Below are 14,383 nucleotides of genomic sequence, written 5' to 3'. Positions count from 1 at the left end.
AACTTTTAACTATCAGGACAAAATAATGACTGTGATAAACATCAAACATACTGTTGCAGTTTACATATTAACTTGTCCACCAGTGTTAGGGGAGTAGGAGGCTTCCTCCAGGGCTTAGGGCCTTGAGAGTTGCTATACATAATATAATATAGCATTTTTTTACATATAACTTTTTTTTGTATAGCACTTATCTAAAAAAGGTTTCAAAGGACTTCACAAAACACGTGGCAAAAAATTATGAACTAAATAAAAGATATTAAGAATGACAGAAAAAATATCCTGTGTAACTCTGCGGCATCATTATCCCACATCACCATGGAAACAGCGTTGGTTACACATGGTAGTTAAGAAGTAATCAGAAGTGTTCACAGCAGATCAAATGTCTCCTGCCAAATCAAAATACTTCAATTTAAATTAGCAATGCTCTTGAACATAAAATAACAATTTTGGTTCAAATGGGAAAAACACAAATATATTATATTATATCATATAACATATGTTATATGATATAACATATTTGGTAATAAAATTATATTATATCACATTATAGGACGTCGTTGTTTCACACCGGAAGTTTTCTAAACGTTACCATCGCTTAAATACTTCCGGTGTGTGCCATAATACCGCTGCGCATACTTCAGGTTTGTTGAACCGTTTTCAATGCGCCGTGGATAACTTCACCTTTTACTGTATCTGGGCTTTTGATGAGACTTACGGAAACGGATATATGTTCTGTAGCTCACTCCCCAAACCGCTACTCTAATGATTCTTTTTAAACCCGTCTAGTTAGCTGCGGGAGCTGTTTAGCAACTGTACCCCGTGCTAGCTTTAGCCGCTCGTTAGCTAATGTGTTAGCATCGGGCTGAACTTCACAACACACAGCGGGTTTAAAATTAACTACCGACCATTTTGCTTCATGTGCTGGTTTAAACTGAGCCATCACGTAAATGTAAACAGATGTATAACGTTAGCAGCCTCTACATGTCTTGTTGATTAGCCTGTCAGCTAACGCGCGCTGTAGTGTTTTGCTGCACTGCAGATAAACACAAATAGCCGCCAGAATCACGTCGTGAGCTTCGAGCCCCATTTCGTTGTCGGTGCAACAATGCATTGGTGAAACTGTGATATAAATAAGACATAAATATGTGAGTCGAAGTGAAGTTTTAATAAATCGTTTGGCTGTCGTCTGGACTGGTTGTCTGCGTCGTGTGAATCTGAAATGATCTTTGGTCCGTAAAGGTGATTGGAACATGCACGACTAACAGAGTGAAATGGAATATAAACAGTTGATCTAGTTAGTCAAACGATCCGAGTACACCAGGTGAAAAGACAAACATAGCAATGACTGACAGGTAGATGCTTCTTCTCTGTCCTCGATCTGTTATTACCACATTTCTTTATTGACTATTCACATGTAACTGAGCTGAGACCACATGTAAAGAAAACTTGTGTTGTGTTTGTGTGTATTTGATGTGGACCAGGCGGTGCAGAGTGGATGCTGATGGGGGACGAAAAGGAGACCTGGAAAGTTAAAACTCTTGACGAAATCCTACTTGAGAAGAAACGTAGAAGAGAATTAGAAGAGAAAGCAGACCCCAAGCGCCAGAAAAATGTAAAGTAATTCAAAGTCAATCTAACACCCATATGACACCTACACGTTGAGGCAATGTTGAAAATGATCTTTTATCATAGCTGTAACTTATTATAAGCTGTAACTTATTATAAGCTGTAACTTATTATATAGATGGATACTTTATTAATCCCGTGGAATATTCAGATCACCCAGTAGCTTGTACACTTAAACACATCACTGACATACATACATAAATCACATACGGATTATTATTGTTGTAGTGTAATGTTACAGGGCAATGTGATGAGTTTTAATAAAAATGATTATAAATACTCTATTGGATAATTAACTAAGCTTTTGCAACATAATCGTTATCTAAGGATATATTTAATAATTATCTGTAGCTGCAGCCTGAACTTGTGCTCTTTTGGTTTTCGCACAGTCCACACAGAGCCTTGTTCCACAGGCGGATGATCGGGAATCCAAACGAGACACTCCGGAGGAAGGAGAACTACAGGATCAAAGAATGGAAATAACAATTCGTAATTCCCCGTATACACGGGAAGACTCAACAGAGGACAGGTGCTGGACATTTTTTTGAAAACTTAACATGATTAAACTAGTTGTTGTTGAATAAAATGTCAGGAAATTGTATTTTTATGGTGTAGGCAAGTATACATGTGATAATTTAGCGTAATCATTTAATGTTTTGTCATCCTTTGGTAATGATATAGAAGCTTGTCAGAGTCTCACAGTATTTCATTTATTTGCAGAGGAGAGGAAGATGACTCATTAGCTATCAAGCCTCCACAGCAGATAGCGAGGAAAGACAAATCTCACCACAGAAAGGAGGAAAAGAGAAAAGATAAGAGACGTCACCGCAGTCACTCTGAGGAAGGAGGTATGAGATATGGTTTTAATAAAAACACATTGTTTTGAAGCTGAATGAAAGACATTTTGGAGTTGTTCGGTGGGTGTTTTTCGACTCATGATTTTTGCTTCTACAGTAGTTAAACATGTCCGACCGAAAGACAAAGAAAAAGAGCGAGAGAGTGAGCGCAGGAAGCGTCAGTGGGAGGAGGACAAAGCCCGGCGAGACTGGGAGAGGCAGAAACGAAGGGAACAGGCCAGAGCTCATTCTCGCAGAGAGAGGTGAGTGTTGACCTCAGAGAGGAACCACAAATTCACATGGGTCTATATGTCAATCACTGACTATAGCTGTGAAGCCACCAGAGCAATTTCACGACCATGAACTAATTGTGTCAAACTTTATCAACCCAAACAAAAATTACAGCAAACAATGACAAAACTGGACCTTTGGTTATCTGAACAGACCTCGAGTGGAATCTCCTGGGTTTTTTTTGGACCACAGGGACCGCCTGGAGCAGCAGGAGCGCCAGCGTGAACGGGATAGAAAGCTGCGAGAACAGCAGAAAGAGCAACGAGAGCTCAAGGATCGAGAGAGGAGGGCAGAGGAGCGACGCAAAGAAAGAGGGGGTCGACGAGAAGGTCAGTGAGCGAACCCGGACACGTGCTGGACAACAGGGGCTTTTTTCAACTTTGCATAGAGCCAAGCTAGCTGTCCCACTCTGTAGCTAATACACACACTCATCACATTGATTTTATTATATAATAATATGCCCAGGGAAAGAAATCAAATTGGCATATTTCCCAAAATGATGAAAAGTTCATTTAAGCACAACCTAGAGCATTCAGTCAGTTTACCGAACACCAAACACATGGACTCCAAGGTGTTGTCTACAGCAGTGAATAATAGAGACTTTCTTTTCCACAGTGCCGTCTCACCACAGGATGCTCCCCGATGACTATGATGATAAGACAAAACTAATTCACCGCAGCCGCAGTCCTACCCGCCTTCCCCAAAACAGATCTGAACACAGCGAACCACGGACGAGTGCAGGTGAGTTTACCGTTATATCTCAGTCTGTTAAGAAACCCTCTATTTCCTCATATTTCTTGGCTGTAAATGTACCCTTTCAATTGTTTGCTAGTGTGAAATCATATTTCAGCATAGCTGACACTAGGTTTTCTCTGCAGCATCGAAGGATGAGAAGCCGGATATCAAAGACCTGCTTGCAGACCTTCAGGACATCAGTGACAGTGAAAGGAGAACCAGCACTGCAGATTCCTCCATAGGTAACGGACCATCTAATCTACACTTCTACAGCAAACAAATGACAGCACATGCAAAGACCAATTTTACTACTACAGCAATCTCACAGTAGTTAATGTTCAATATCTGTAGTGACATGGCTACTTCTTTAGAATGCAAAATGTGATGGGAGCAACATTTTTAACTGTACAAGAAGGTGTCGATAAATAACCAACAGAACCAATATCATAATGACATGGCAAATTTACAGTTACATTTCTTCAGATTATTTAATACGGTTGTGCTCCAATCATCTCATTGTTGTTTAGCGTCAGGATCAGGCTCTGATGAAGAGGATGACGAAGATGAAGAGGAGTCCAGCAGCCAGAGTGAGGGTGCAGAAGAAGAGGGCGAGGAAGGAGAGTCAGTCACATGCTCGGAAAGGTCTGAGCAGAGTGCAGGTAGAACATTTTTAAACTGCTCCACTATTATGACTTCTGTTACTTTGACAAGTTCAGTTTTGCTGCCTCTCAGGTTTAACACAGCATCTTCCTCCTTTTCAGAGGATGTGAGTGAGGACGAGCAGTCGGAGGAAGACTTGAGTGAAGTGGAGAGGGAAAATGGAAATCCCATCCCTGCAGGTGGGTTTGAAGCTGGGAAATGATTCTGTGGCTGAAACAGCGATGTCCACAACTTTCTGTAATTTGCCCAATGTCTTCTGTGGGAAAGACATGTTGACAGGTCTTTTAAATCTGAGGTTTACACTAGAAAGCCCAAAATATTTTTGGATTACAACAGGGAAAAATATAAGACTTTTTTTCCAATTGAATTTTACAGTCACACGTACATTTTGAATTGTGATTAGTTGCTTTCAGTATATAAGTGGGGAAAAAAACTAACTAGCTTAATCCTTCACGTTGCAGTGCCTGAGTCCCGTTTCGACCACGACTCCGAGGAAAGTGGAGAAGACATGCAGGATGATGATGATGAGGAGGATGAGGATGAAGCAGGTGACGGTGACCCCACTCCTACGTCTCAGACCCACTCACGCTCCCCCACTCCTGAAGAGAATTACATCCCAGACTCTCCCCCAATTTCTCCTGTGGAGCTGAAGAAGGAGCTGCCAAAGTATCTGCCTGCTTTACAGGTCAGCACCACATTAGCACAAACTACATCCCCCATGTGTATGTAGTCCCCTAATACAAGTGATTGTATGTAGAAGTCTTCCGTCAGTCATATTGTTGGTTTGTTTGTGTTCAGGGTTGTCGCAGTGTTGAGGAGTTCCAGTGTCTTAACCGAATAGAGGAGGGGACCTATGGTGTAGTGTACAGAGCCAAGGACAAAAAGACTGGTATGAGAAGAACTGACCAGATAGATTTGCATTAACGATTATCAGTCTTGGTGTTTGAAGAGATAGTAAATGCGGTCTAATGTTTGCAGATGAGATTGTAGCCCTGAAACGGTTGAAGATGGAGAAGGAGAAGGAGGGCTTCCCCATAACCTCTTTAAGAGAAATCAATACCATTCTAAAAGCTCAACATCCAAACATCGTCACCGTGAGGGTGAGAAGACTTAGAAATGCTTATATAGAACCCAATGCTTTTATTGATGGTGTTCAAGAAAATAATCGTACCTGCTCTTTCCCTACACTAGGAAATAGTTGTTGGAAGCAATATGGACAAGATCTACATCGTGATGAACTATGTAGAACATGACCTGAAGAGTCTGATGGAAACCATGAAGCAGCCCTTCCTACCAGGTGATTTTAGACAAGATTGAGCTGTGGTCCATTTGATAGAACTATGTTCTCACTTGCAGATGTAGATGTGTCCTTTATCAGTGAAGGTCTCTCTTGCATCTCAAAAAAGTTATTTTAAATCATGACCCTTTTTTTTTAAGGTGAAGTAAAGACTCTGATGATTCAGCTGCTTCGAGGTGTCCGACATCTCCACGACAACTGGATTCTGCACCGTGACCTGAAGACGTCAAATCTGCTGCTGAGCCACAAGGGAATCCTCAAGGTATGTTTGGGACTGTGGATCCCATTGATTTGGTTTAATTAAATCTCCTTTAGCTGTTAACTTGTCAACATATACCTTTCCTGAGATCCTAGAGAGCATCTAAAGGGTCTGCAGCAAAATCTAATCCTGAAATTATGTAATTTAAAGTGAAGTAGTTTTACATTCACTGCCAATTTCTTTTGGTTCAAGTTTACATCATTGGTTTTAGTCTTTCTCACAGTTGTCTGGGATAGTTAGGTTATCAACTTAGAATCATATGACCCCTCCTCCACGTTTGATTAGACTTCAAATTTCAAGTAGGAAATGGTGTGAGATCAGGCAGACTGCTGATTGCCTTGGAATACAGTAAACATTACAGATTAATATACTGTGTAAAGCATCAATAAGTTCAACTACCTTGAGTTTAGACATTATAGTTACATTTCTTAATCCTCACTGTTGCAATTAATAGACGACAAATTAAAATGTATAAGACATGTACTTTACACCTACTGTATACTAACTGTAGAATAATTTCATCAGGAAACCTTGAGTAGATCTAGGGTTGCAGATAAAACACCTCTACTTATATGCTCTAGTGCTTTGGATGCACAAGTGCTGTGCTAATCCCTCTTGATATCACATGTTACCTTTTTCCTTTTCCACTTCAGAAAGAAGACCTAAATGTTCTTAAAGTTTGATGTGGAATTTTGGTTTATCCAATATCTGTTATTGTAGTAGTAACTTTTTTTCATTCTTGGATTCAGCTGTCACGTAAAATCTAAAGCATCAACATGATTTTAGGTTCATGATCATAAAGCGAATTGGACTATCCTATCCAAACACATATTTTATAGAGCTGTGAAAAATAACGCGTTAACGCGTTATGATTAAATTACAGGATTAATTCGTTTTTTTTTTTAACGCATTTAACGCATGCGCAGAAGGACCTTCCAATTCCGCCGCCTCTGCACTAGTTGCCGCTCTAATGCAGTCAGACGGCAGCTGCCATTCAAACAAACAAACAACATGGATAATTCCAGAGCTGCCAACTCTCACGCTTCCGCCGTGTGACACACGCTTTTGCATGTTTTCACACGCACTCACGCCACACATCCAATTTCTCACGCCAAAAAAAACCTGGATCTTTTAAGTGAAGCGCATGACTAAATCTATTTTAACTTGTTGACGAGACGAGACGAAAATGTTGGTGGTTGACTAAGTCACGATCATTTTTTAAAACATCATCGTATCAGGCCATCATGAAGTACCAGGAGCGGGCGAGTGTGTGTGTGTGTGTGTGTGTGCCCCAGATAGCGCACCGGTCCCGAGGCTCCGCCCCCCGCCCCGCGCACTCGCTCAGAGACACAAGACCAGAGCTCCTTCACGTGAAGGAGCTGGTCACTGACTCACCGGCTGCTCAGTGGAAACAGTGAAAACACAGAGTTTCTCTGGTCTCAGCTGATCAGAGCTCAGCGTCTTGATCAGAGCAGAAGCTGCAGTTGGTTTCTACCGAGCTGCAGTTTCTGTGTCCGCCTCCAGCCTGACCTGCTCTCACTTTTCGTTTAAATATTTCGCCAACTAAAATATATATTTTTAAGCTATTAGGCTGCAGCTATATGTTTTTATTTATTTAAAAATAGGGTACTTCTTATTTCATACATTTTCCACAAATACGGGGAGGACTCAAATAACCCTACAAAGGTCTGTGTTTAATTTATTTCAAAGTAGGCCGACACTTGCCTGTGTATTTTCTTCTCTTCATAAGCGTTTGGTTTTTCCTTTGTTGTAACAGGTAAAAATATCAATCAAATGTCAACAGTTTTCTTTATTGTTGTTCGATAATTTCATAAATGCAACAAACCATAGTTTAGTATAGTATAACTTTATATAAAACTTTATTAGCTTTGTTATCAAATATGTTTTGCGGCTCCAGACAAATTTTATTTTGGGGAAGAGGGTCCATTGTGTTGCTTAAAAAGGCTACTGTTTAAGCACTTTATTTGTTGCACTTTTTTGTCTGATGGAAAGTGTGGTGGGAGGCGAACATAAATCATTAACTGCTCTTAAGAATACAATTATTTAAAATATAGGTTAGGTTTCAGTTCAGAATTAGTTAAAAACCATTGTAATCAAAATGTCAAATCAACCTACCTTGGTCAAATCTTAAACAAAGGTCTATTAATTAGGCTATATTGTGGTCATTGAGGCACAACAATAGTTTTCTGGTTGAATGTTCAGCTCAAGGCTAGAAGGCCCTACAAGTCATGATCAGAGGAACATGAATCAGAAGAAGTTCAGGTATTGCACATCTTTAGCATACCACCCAAAAATCCACTAGAATGCAGGAAACAACATCTACTTAAACCAACATTTCCTGGGGGTGGACCTTCAGCTATGTCTTTGCGTCACAGAATGTAACCAATGTTGTCCATCTCCAGTCGGCCGCTCCTATCAACGACTTTGGGCCCCAAAGGCCACCAGAATGCAGCGAACAACATGGATACAACGCCAAATTCCAACAATTCCCTGATATTTGAGCCACCAACGTGTGTGGCTGTGTGCGCGGCAAAATGTTGGTCACCCCCGAAAAAATCTCACTCCAAGGTTTTTTGAAAAGTTGGCAGCTCTGATAATTCTGATGAACCTGAGGACCTTCTGGACGGGAAGATCGTGTTCCAAAAAAACAAAGATCGAACATTCAGTAAAACCAAGGTGATATGCACACTCTGCGAGAAGACGTTATCGTTTCACCGTAGCAATACCCGCCTAACCACCGCAACGCGAAGCATGTGTTGGTCGGCGAGGGGCGTTCAAGTGGAATGCGCCAAACCAGACTCACTCGCCGGACACATTGTGCAAAAGAAGCGGTCAGCTTTACTGTCAGAGAATTTGAACAAGTTAGTTTGCCTCACCAACTGGCTAAAGACCGAGTAGCTAAGAGGGCCTTTAGAGGCATTAGATTGTATCATGGTGTGGTTAATGGTTGTGTGACAAAAAATATAAAAAATGTCAACCATCCTATGGCTAAGAAGCTCAAATAATTTCTGTTTGATTTAAAAAAAAAAAAGTTTTATTCAACCACACAATGGCTAAGGAGCCCGAATATTGTTTAGGATGAAGATTATATTAATGTTCCATATGGAAAAATAACTGCTGAAGAACTGCTGAGTTGCAGCACAAAAGAAAAGTTAAATGTCATAAATCTTGTTTTCACAAAAATATTCCGAGAAAATCGGTAATGTGATTAATCATGATTAATCCATAGAAACCTGTGATTAATTTGATTAAAAATTTTAATCATTTCACAGCCCTAATATTTTAGTTTATTTATTGCTGTGAAAGGGCAGTAAGTAAGTCTGAAAATGAAATTTACAGTTTGAGTATTGGATCCCACAGTACTAAATAGAGATATAGATAGAATTTTTGGGGTAGTTAGGACATTTCCCCCTGTCCAGCAAGGGAATCATAGTTTGAATAAATATTACCTTGAAAAAAAGTAATGGGGGGAAAAAGTTTTTCCCTTAAAAAAAGGGTTCCTTTAATTCGTCTGTCAAGGGTGCACAACTTTCCTCCAAGCTAGTCGCGCCGCTGTCCAGGTGCACAAACAGCCTATGATTACTAAAAGTCAATTAGAGCATGAACTTCTTACAAAATGTCCAACAGGCTGGCTCCATGTATAAATAAACTAGGTTCATACAGACAGTGTGAATTTAATGGAAGATGACAGTAGCAAATTAAAATCACAATCCATGATACATCTTTTCAAATCCAACACGTATCATGTGTGGCGCTGTCATTTCATTTTCTATGAAATGTTGAGGGCTTACAGGGATAGTTCACCGAAAAATGAAATTCACTCATCTACTAACTACTATGCCGATGGAGGGGTGAGTGAAGTATATGAGTCCACAAAGCACTCCTGGAGTCTCAGAAATTAACCTTTTTGCAGCAGGATGCCAAACAATTGAAGTCAATGGTGACTTACACTTCAGAGTTAATAAAATCACAGAAAAAACATAACATTTCTCCATACTGCTTATGTGGTGTCATCAAAGTGTCCGCAAGTCCCGACATTCATATTCGATCCGAAACAAGGTCATTTACTCTATGTTTTTAGCCTCTGAGAATCCTAATGTGTTTTGTGGACTCAAACCCTTCACCCACCCCTCCATCGGCAGAGTGGTAAGAAGATAATGAGTACATATTTCGGTGAAGAATCCCTTTAACAAAATCCACCCCTCTAGAGGAACATCAATAAAGCAGAGGTCTTGATCCTCGACTCAACATAAAATGTTTTAAATTCTTTTTTACCTCCGTCTGTATTCTACTGTAGATTGGCGACTTTGGTTTGGCGCGGGAGTACGGTTCCCCCCTGAAGCCGTACACGCCTGTAGTGGTGACCCTGTGGTACCGGTCACCAGATTTGCTGCTTGGAGCCAAGGTGAGAATTCAAGTTCACACTACCTCCCCACATCACAGGAGCAGAGGAAATACCTATGCATCGGTTTAAGCTAGAGACATTAAGCATTTGATTTCAAGAGGCCAAATACTGAGAAACACCATGTGAGTTTTATGGTGTATCATTTACAAACCCAGGTGACAGAAGTCCAGCAGCCTGTCAGAGCACATTCACTTTTACACGATCTCAAACATAGAAATCTGCCAGGAAGGCTGTCGATTTTATGTTTCTGTGGACTGCCACTGTGTTTGTTCTTCTCTCCGCAGGAGTACTCAACAGCTGTGGACATGTGGTCAGTGGGCTGCATATTTGGCGAGCTCCTGACCCAGAAGCCTCTGTTCCCTGGAAAATCTGAAATTGACCAAATTAACAAGATCTTTAAGGTAAATGTCGTCATTTTCCATCATAAAATGAATTAAATCCTCACCATAAATTATATGTAGCTCTTCTGTTAACTGCCGGTTGAACTTTTGTGTGTCCCATGTCTGCATACCAGCCTGCAGTTCTGCACTGCACCACATGGTAGAGCTGTTGGTAAATGTCAGTGCAGCTGATGAAGTTATTTAACCAAGAAGCTCATCAGAGTTAGCTGAATAGTTTACAGTAGATCTGCATTAGGCGTGACAGCCCTGTGTGAGGACTGATGTCACTGAGATTATGTCATCTTACAGTCATCACCGGTGATGAATTAACGTATTGAAATGTACTTGGGACTGGTAGATTACCACATGTCTGTGGTTGATGAACTACTCTCCCAAAATGGAAATATCTGAAATGCATGTGTCCTCGCACTCATAGTTTTTCTGCTGACTCGTTTGTGTTGCCTGTAGGATTTGGGGTCACCGAGTGAGAAGATCTGGCCCGGCTACAACGAGCTGCCCGCTGTGAAGAAGATGACTTTCACAGAGTATCCCTACAACAACCTGCGAAAGCGATTTGGAGCACTGCTCTCAGACCAGGGCTTTGACCTAATGAACAAGTAGGTTCTTAAAGACACACAGCACTGCATCTTTACAGCACCACAATGAGGCTCAGCATGGTATTCCAGCTGTGTGGCAGTTGCTGCCAGTGTTTAAAACAATTGACAGCAACTAATGACTAAGACCAGATGAGACATGTGTGTGTATATCTTTTTAAGACGGTTGTGAATGACGAATGATGCGCGCGTCTCATCATAATGTCATTGTTTTTAAGAATTGTGACAAATGAAATGCATCTTTTGTTGAAATACTCGTAGGAAAGGCAAAATGCATAATGAGTAATGTAGTTTGTTTATTAGCGCTCTTAGCCTGCAAACAAGTTTTTAATGCCGCGTTTCAGATAAAACCGTTTTTAGACATGGTTTGTGGGTGAAGTCTGGAGAATCGGGTCTGGACTTCACCTGCAGTTTGCCTTTCACACACACAACATAGCGGGAGGTTCTCTGCACAGACGCGATCACATCAGAAACAAATCCTCTGCATTATAAAGTTGAGAGGTGGAACAGTCAGGTGCAGCAGGCAGAGCCGGGAAGTAACATCTGGAGGCTCTCACTCTGACATTTGCGTTCACACATGATCCTCCTCAGGAGAAAGTGGAGAGAATCTCCAGAGTTTCAGGGCATGTCTGAAAGCATCTTAGGAGACTGGTTTGAGGTAGAGGAAGAAGAGGGGCGGGGTCTTGCAAGTTTATAGACTTTTGGTTTAAATAAACAAATTTCAAGGAGTTTAGGGTTCTAAATGCGTTAAGAGTCTGCTCTTTCAATGATCATTAAAGAAAAAAAAATTGCCATGTATGCATTATATAAAAAATATTTTATGGCAGTATTTTCAGTCTATTAGAATCTAATATGATCACAGGTTAGTGAAAAGCAAATATCACCCACTAATATCAGTAACAAGCAGCATCATGCCTACACTGGAAGTTGCCTTACTTGGATGAGCGTGGTGCTACTCTGTCGCATTCTCTCAGTCTTTCCAGAGCTTCTCATTCAGTCAGTGCATTTCTGGCAAGTTGACTTCAAACATGACAATTGTAGTGGACTGGTAATTTATCAGCATACCATAGCAGCAGTCCCTTTCCATCCTCCTGTTCTGTTTCTCCAACAAGCACACACATACACACTCACCATGGTGAGGCTCCACGCTACAGGAAAATGTTTTTGAAAGCTCACATTTAATGGGGAAAATATAATTCTATCTTGCACATTCCAGAGATCAGCATAGTTTAACAGCTCCAAAGAGCAGAGACGCGTTTCTCCACATTTGCCTCTCTCAGATCTTAACCCACCCACAGAGCCTTTTCTGCCTGCACCTGTAAATGACAAAACCGTACCGCTGGCTTCTCCTCACAGCTGCAGAGGATGGTAACAACATGTCCACTGTGCTGCTAGAGGGATCATGGTTCAGTGGAAGTTTGGCGCATGGCCAACGCTTTCCAGCTGTCAGAAGACTCATGAAGCATTTACTCAGGGACACATTCACATTGCAGGAGGTCAACACGTAAAATTACTCTTTGAAAAACCTCAGACAACTGTGTAAAAGGCGCTTGGAGGTTTAGGTGGGCAGGTAGACATCACAGAGCTGTTTGGAATATCACACCCCTCTGTGTAGCAGTGTTTGAAGGTCAAGGCATTGAGTATTCTGCCTGAGCCTGTCTGATCTTCTTCAAATTCTTATAAGATTTGATAGAAAAGAGATTTAGATTTTAATCCTGAGCCTAAAGATGCTGAATATAACTTGTTTTCCCTTCTTCTAAGTGATTCATCGCCTTATTTAGGTATAAACAAGTCTGTATGCTTCAGATAAAAATCAGCAGGGCTCTGGGGAGGATCAAACCCACAGGTGCAGGAAGAGGCAGACATTCTTGGAATTTCAAAACAAACAATAAGTCAGACACAAGTGGAAGATTATCCCCTTCGAATGCCAGCATCGGCCCCATGTGCCCTGTGGCTCGGGTAGACATCACCTCCACGCTTGAGCCCACCTACGATGTGCAGACAGTCTGAGCTTCCTGGTGGCATGTGATTTCTTTACTGAAATGTTTCTTAAGTGTATAAGAATCTCAACCTGATCACCTGCTGTTTTCCAGATTCCTTACTTACTGCCCCAGTAAGAGGATTGTGTCCGATGAGGCACTGAAGCACGAGTACTTCAGAGAGTCGCCACTGCCCATTGAACCGTCCATGTTCCCCACCTGGCCGGCCAAGAGCGAGCAGCAGAGGGTGAAGAGAGGCACCAGTCCCCGTCCACCCGAGGGAGGCCTGGGCTACAGTCAACTGGTAAGGACATTAGGCTCCACTTTCTCCATTACATACAGCTACCAGGCTTTCCGAACGCCGCCTGTGTTAAATAGATTACAGACCTACAGGCTTCTGCTTTGTGTCCGCGTATTTCCTCCTTGTGTTTTCCATGATGAGCACACTTTAGATCTTAATGTTTTCAGCAGTGGTCCTACCCACCCTGAAGTTTGTTTTTATAAAGCCTGATGATGCTGATATTTTTTCAGTGGAAGTAACAGGTGATATTTTTTGCCTTATCAATAAATTTACACTGAAAACCAAGGAAGAATAACAACAATATTCCTGATAAAGTTGTTCGTGCATACAGTGGAATACAATCAAAATGTCTAATTAGGGTCTATTCCGGTGATCCAAAGTTAATCAGTATTGTATTTATCAGTTGAACAATACACATGTGATGAAAGTTAACTTTGTATCCACTTTGTCTCTTCAGGGTGACGATGATCTAAAAGACACAGGCTTTCACCTGACGACCAGCAACCAGGGCGTGTCAGCGGTCGGTCCCGGATTCAGCCTCAAATTCTGAGCCCAGGATTGCACAACACCTGGCTGTTGAACTGAGGAAGAGGGGGAGCAAAGAGTTCTGGGACTTTTTGGATTAATGTCTGATCCATTACAACTCTCACCAAGTAGTCAGGACTGTCTCACAGCAAGACTGGTGGCCCGAAAAATTTAGAATTTCCCCCTCCACTTTTAACCCACTTCTCTGTCATAAATCTGTCAGAGCTTCAACTCTCATGCTTGACTTTTATTTTTATTTTCCATTTTATACTTCATGAGAGAGGAGCTGATTTTATAAATGGCTGGCATTTCCTGGCTGCCTGAGCTACTGTATAATGATGCAGAATTGGCTGTGTTTTCCCTCCAGCATAATGTTAAAAATTGACTTGGGCCTGTCAGCTCACTTGATGACAGCAGGACGATGTTTTTGTTAGAAATAAAGCTTGAAACTTTG

At 41.3% G+C, this 14,383-nt stretch overlaps 1 protein-coding gene across 3 annotated transcripts; it reads left to right on the top strand.

Annotated features, from left to right (window-relative positions):
* The first annotated feature begins 579 nt into the window (after nt 1-579).
* On the top strand, nt 580-14,383 carry cdk11b (cyclin-dependent kinase 11B). 3 transcript variants are annotated; one of them, XM_053425011.1, is made up of 21 exons: nt 625-641; nt 1,240-1,352; nt 1,482-1,612; nt 2,016-2,155; nt 2,347-2,474; nt 2,581-2,725; nt 2,946-3,082; nt 3,369-3,494; nt 3,632-3,730; nt 4,016-4,147; nt 4,250-4,327; nt 4,610-4,833; nt 4,947-5,037; nt 5,127-5,248; nt 5,340-5,445; nt 5,586-5,707; nt 10,023-10,130; nt 10,415-10,531; nt 10,979-11,127; nt 13,218-13,407; nt 13,862-14,383. In XM_053425011.1, exons 3-21 carry the CDS (start codon nt 1,496-1,498, stop codon nt 13,952-13,954), a joined length of 2,424 nt encoding a protein of 807 aa, XP_053280986.1. In that variant the 5' UTR covers nt 625-641; nt 1,240-1,352; nt 1,482-1,495; the 3' UTR covers nt 13,955-14,383. The 3 variants fall into 3 exon arrangements, with proteins under 3 accessions (XP_053280985.1, XP_053280986.1, XP_053280984.1); XM_053425009.1 differs by having other exon boundaries at nt 2,907-3,082; XM_053425010.1 differs by lacking the exon at nt 1,240-1,352 and having other exon boundaries at nt 580-641; nt 2,907-3,082.

Source organism: Pleuronectes platessa, chromosome 6 (assembly GCF_947347685.1).
Source record: "Pleuronectes platessa chromosome 6, fPlePla1.1, whole genome shotgun sequence".
NCBI classification, from domain to species: Eukaryota; Metazoa; Chordata; class Actinopteri; order Pleuronectiformes; family Pleuronectidae; genus Pleuronectes; species Pleuronectes platessa.
Note: the sequence above shows the minus strand (reverse complement) of the source record. Positions and strands in the feature narration are given on the sequence as shown.